This window comes from Sapajus apella, unplaced genomic scaffold (assembly GCF_009761245.1).
Source record: "Sapajus apella isolate SASKATOON/1434 unplaced genomic scaffold, GSC_monkey_1.0 scaffold7, whole genome shotgun sequence".
Taxonomy (NCBI): domain Eukaryota; kingdom Metazoa; phylum Chordata; class Mammalia; order Primates; family Cebidae; genus Sapajus; species Sapajus apella.
The window spans coordinates 11,852,226-11,856,595 of record NW_022436947.1 but is presented as its reverse complement, the minus strand read 5'-3'; the positions used below and the strand labels follow the sequence as shown (position 1 = coordinate 11,856,595).

Sequence of the window (4,370 nt, the reverse complement as noted above, 5' to 3'; positions counted from 1 at the left end):
CTCTGTGCTCCAAAAGGTGCTCAGACCCCAGCTACCTGACTTGGAAGAGCTGTCTCGTAGAGGCATCTGCAAATGTTGGGCCCTGACACCAGGTCAGTGCCTCCCTTTTGGAGGTCAGAGCCAGGCAGACCTCCCTATGACCTCAGGGGACCTATGGGCTACCCATGCACGAGGGCCCCTTCCACTGTGGGAACTGAGACTCTGGGGGAATGACCAGACTTTTGGAGGTGCTTGAGGTCAGAGGTTACACGGAGTGTGGAAGTCAGAAGGCATCACCCAGGTCTGTGGAATTCCATGGCCTCCCTGCCACATGCCAGGCACCACACCAGGCCGAGGCCAGCCCTGGGCATGAAAGTGTGAGTGAGCTGGGCGCAGTGGCTTATACCTGTAATCCCAGCACTTTGGGAAGCTGAGGCAGACGGATCGCCTGAGGTTGGGAGTTTGAGACCAGACTGACCAACATGGAGAAACCCTGTCTCTACTAAAAATACAAAATTAGCTGCTCATGGTGGTGCATGCCTGTAATCCCATCTACCCAGGAGGCTGAGGCAGGAGAATTGCTTGAACCCGGGAGGCGGAGGTTGCAGTGAGCCAAGATCGCGACACTCCAGCCGGGGCAACAAGAGTGAAACTCCCATCTCAAAAAAAAAAAAAAAAAAAAAAAAAAAAAAAAATGTGAGAGGCAGCCTGGCCCCAGAAAGCCTCCAGTTGACAGGTGATGCTGACCACTAACCTTAGCCTAACCCCTAGTCCTGTGGTTTCAGCACCAGCAGGCTGGGAAGGTGTGCACAGGGCATTTGAGAGATGCTGCCTGCCTGCAGCTTCGAAGGGAGGAGGAGCCGGCGGGGAGGGTAGGCCTCCCGAGGAAGGCAAAATAATTTCCTCCTGGCAAGCAGGAAAACAGGTGTAGGGGGAGGGAAGGTAGCTTGCATGGCAGGGCTGGGTCAAACCAGGCCCCATAAACCAGGTAAGGCGCTTGGGCTTATCCCAAGGGAGAGGCTGGGGATACTGTGGTCAGATTAGCTCAGAGGACGGTCAGGGGAGCAGGGCAGGACAGAGACGGGAGGTGGCAGTCGTGATGGCAGCTGGAACGGTCCGCTCTGTGGGGGCCGTCCCACTGATCAGGCCTGCCTTCCCACCACCCTGGTTCTAGCTCTGCCACCCCCAGCAACTGTGTCTCCTGGGGAAGGGCAGAAGTCTCTGCAGGGGCTACAGGGGCACCAGGGAGAAGGCCAGGGTCCACTGGCCACAGCACAGCCCCCTCGCCTTCTGGCTGTGGTGAGAGGCCTGCAGCCTCTAGGAGCAGCTGCCAGGGCCCGGTTCCTGCTCCACAACTCACCTTGGCCAAGCACTTCATCGTCCTGATCCTGTTTGCTCATCTGTGTTCTGCCCGTAGTTGTGAGGATTTTTTTTTTTTTTTTTGAGACAGAGTCTTGCTCTTATTGCCCAGGCTGGAGTGCAATGACACAATCTCAGCTCACTGCAACCTCCACCTCCCGGGTCCAAGTGATTTTCCTGCCTCAGACTTCTGCCAATTTTTGTATTTTTAGTAGAGACAGGGTTTCACCACGTTGGCCAGGCTGGTCTCGAACTCCTGATCTGAGGTGATCTGCCCACCTCGGCCTCCCAAAGTGCTGGAATTATTGGCGTGAGCCACCTCGCCTGGCTGGTTGTGAAGATTAACTGAAATCATGAAAATGTAGCACAGTCAGTACTCAAAGATCAGTAGCTTTACTATAACTAAATCTGTCCAAAGCCCCGATTTCTTCTTCAGTGCCCACCCTGCCTAGGCCCCCATAATTCTATTTCTGCCAGCCTGGAGCACCAGCAGCTGTACCAGCCAAGTGAGGCTATCTGGGTGGGGGGGATGATGACGCAGGGCTCCTCCATGCCAGCTCCGGCTTGGACTATAAAACGCGTTCTAATCACTGGTCTTACCTCCACGCGTAGCACTTAGCAGAAGTGCTTGGGCACGGCGATTACGCTGCTATGGATCACTACATTAAACCGTTCAGCCCACGCCTCCTCGTTTTGTTATTTACAAGCTTCAGAACAGAGAGCAGAGCCATTTCAGACCCTGGACTTCGGCAGACCCCCGCTCACCTTCCTAAGGAGGTATCCAAGGTCCTTCTCCCACGGCACCTGCTGTCTCTGCCACCGTGGACCTAATGGCCGGGTTCATCTGCTCCTTTCATTCTGCACACAACCACAAGAGCCATCCTGCCAGAACACACATATCACACCCCCTCTGCCTGGGTGGCTCCTGTGGTCCTCAGGTTCAGCAAATGCAGCCTTCAAACGGCCTGCCTTCTAGCCTGGCATGGTCCCCAGGGTTATCCGTGCACTCTCCAACAGGAGTCTCCTTCTCTCCCTGAGGGTCACTCATCCTCCAGGACTCCCCACTGCTCCCCGTGTTCCAGCAGGTGCCATGCGGCCCTGGCTCAGGGCAGCCTTCTTCATGCCCCACACAGCCAGCCTGTTTACACAGCGTCCACATGTGCCCACAGCATCTAACACGCACAGTGCCGCCTGCAGGACGACAGTCCCCTTCTCCTGTCTCAAGAGCTTCGGGCTCAGACACTCTCTTCTGGGGATGCCTCCCTCCCCACCTTCCCTACTCAGCCTGTGTCTTCTCAGAAGAGCACAGTGAGCTGCGCGGAGCCTGCAGCCACAAGCTGGATGTCTGCCCTGCCACAGGGGCTGGTGGGTCATGGAATCACCCCCAACTTTCTGAGGGCAGGTGAGGGGAAAGAAGGTTGATGGGGGCTGATAGGAGCGGTTTGGGGGATGGGGAGCACCAGAGATGGAAGGCTGGCAGGCTGAGGGCTGGGGAGCATCTGCGTTTGCACGGTTTCCTGAAGGCCAGGCCACACTCACACACACGCTCAATGCCTGCACCCACACCCTCTCAACCACATGTCCAGCCCCCACTCTGGCTCCCCTGAGCCATCTGCAGGCACAGGAGACTCCAGGGCCGGCTTCCCCAGCAGGTCTGCCCACCAAGCCTGGCTCTCTGGGAACTGCCGCCCATTCCAACCGCAGAGTCAAGTCCCATGACCCATGGTCCGGCTCAGGGGAGCTCCCACTGCCAACACAGGCTCTGGGAAGGTGAGTGGAGGCTTTGTCACAGCCTCTGAGCCTCAGGAGCCCATCCATGAAGCGGAGAGCTGGAGGCACAGAGGTCCAGTCCACGGGCCACCTGCACCCCAGGGGGCCAGTCCTGCGTTTACACAAGTGACTTGGACACTCTCCTCCCACACATCTCTGGAGGCTTATCCTGTCTGGCCTTCCATGGCCTCAGCAGGATCAAACCAGACGTCTGCGATGCTCGGCATGCCCTCCTTGCCCTCATCCTCCCAGCTAGCAGCCCAGGAAGGAAGCACTCTTGGTGACATGCAGAAGGGAAAGAGACCCTCCCTCAAGGTCCCAGAGCCCACCCTAAACAGGGCCTTTCAGGGGAGGGGGTGAGAAGGTTCACCACCCTGAGGAGCCGGGTCAGAGCCCTGAAACCCAGTGTTCCCTGCTCCCTCACTCCCCGATTCATAACTCAAGGCCCGAAGCCCAGAAGGGAACTGGACCCCAGCTCCTCTGGCAGCAGCCCCTGAGGGCCAGAGGACAGCTTCCCAGCCGACTTGAGGACCTGTGACCTCAGGGGATGCAGGGAAACACCGAGTGTCACTTCCAGCTGCACCTGCCCTCTGCCACTGCCCAGCAGTCCCAGGACCCAGGTCCCCTCCTTCCTGGCGGAGCAGCAGGTCCAGCACAGCTGGCCCCTTCCTTGGCGGCTGTGCACAGGGTGCTGGCTGAGCCCTCGCCCCATAGTTGGCAAGTCTAGAACCACCGGATCCCATTACCTCACCAGTGTGAGTTCTACCATTGCCAAAAATGGGGGGAGGCAAGCGGCCATGGGGCCAGGGAGCTGGGGAGACTTCGGCCTATGCTAGCTAAGGGAGAGACAGAAATAGTCAGGATGGTCCAGGCAGGGTCAGGGCGGAGGCGCCCATCCTCATAGCTGCGACAAGGTCTGGTGCATGGTCCTTCCTGCAGGGTCGTCCTGATGTGGAGGCCCAAACCCACCGTCGCCCTGCCTGCTGGTCCCGGTCCCTCCTCCCCTCCTACCTCTTACCCCCCCAACCCGCTTCTCCTCCCTTCCCCTCCTCCCTTCCCCTCACATCTGTAACCCACAGTCACTGTGGGCAGGGATGGAGCAGACACCATCCCTAGGGCAGCCACCAGGATCCAACCCAGGCCCCTAGATGTGATCACCACTCCCCAGGGAACCCAAGAGCACCTCCACTCCCAGTACCTGACAGCAGGGGCTCTGGGAATGGGCACCAGCCAGGCCAGAGAGCCCTCTCCCCTACCCACCA

The 4,370-nt window shown here is 58.5% G+C and overlaps 1 protein-coding gene across 1 annotated transcript; it reads right to left on the bottom strand.

Moving 5' to 3' along the window:
• Positions 1 to 3,260: 3,260 nt before the first annotated feature.
• LOC116550186 lies at positions 3,261 to 4,057 on the bottom strand. Its single transcript, XM_032276003.1, has one exon. The coding sequence runs from the start codon at positions 3,849 to 3,851 to the stop codon at positions 3,453 to 3,455; it is 399 nt and encodes a 132-aa protein (XP_032131894.1). The 5' UTR covers positions 3,852 to 4,057; the 3' UTR covers positions 3,261 to 3,452.
• Between the last annotated feature and the right edge of the window lie 313 nt (positions 4,058 to 4,370).

What these genes read in the sequence shown, in the direction of transcription:
- LOC116550186 (XM_032276003.1), bottom strand. Translation starts at nt 3,851, where the DNA reads ATGGGATCCGGTGGTTCTAGACTTGCCAACTATGGGGCGAGGGCTCAG.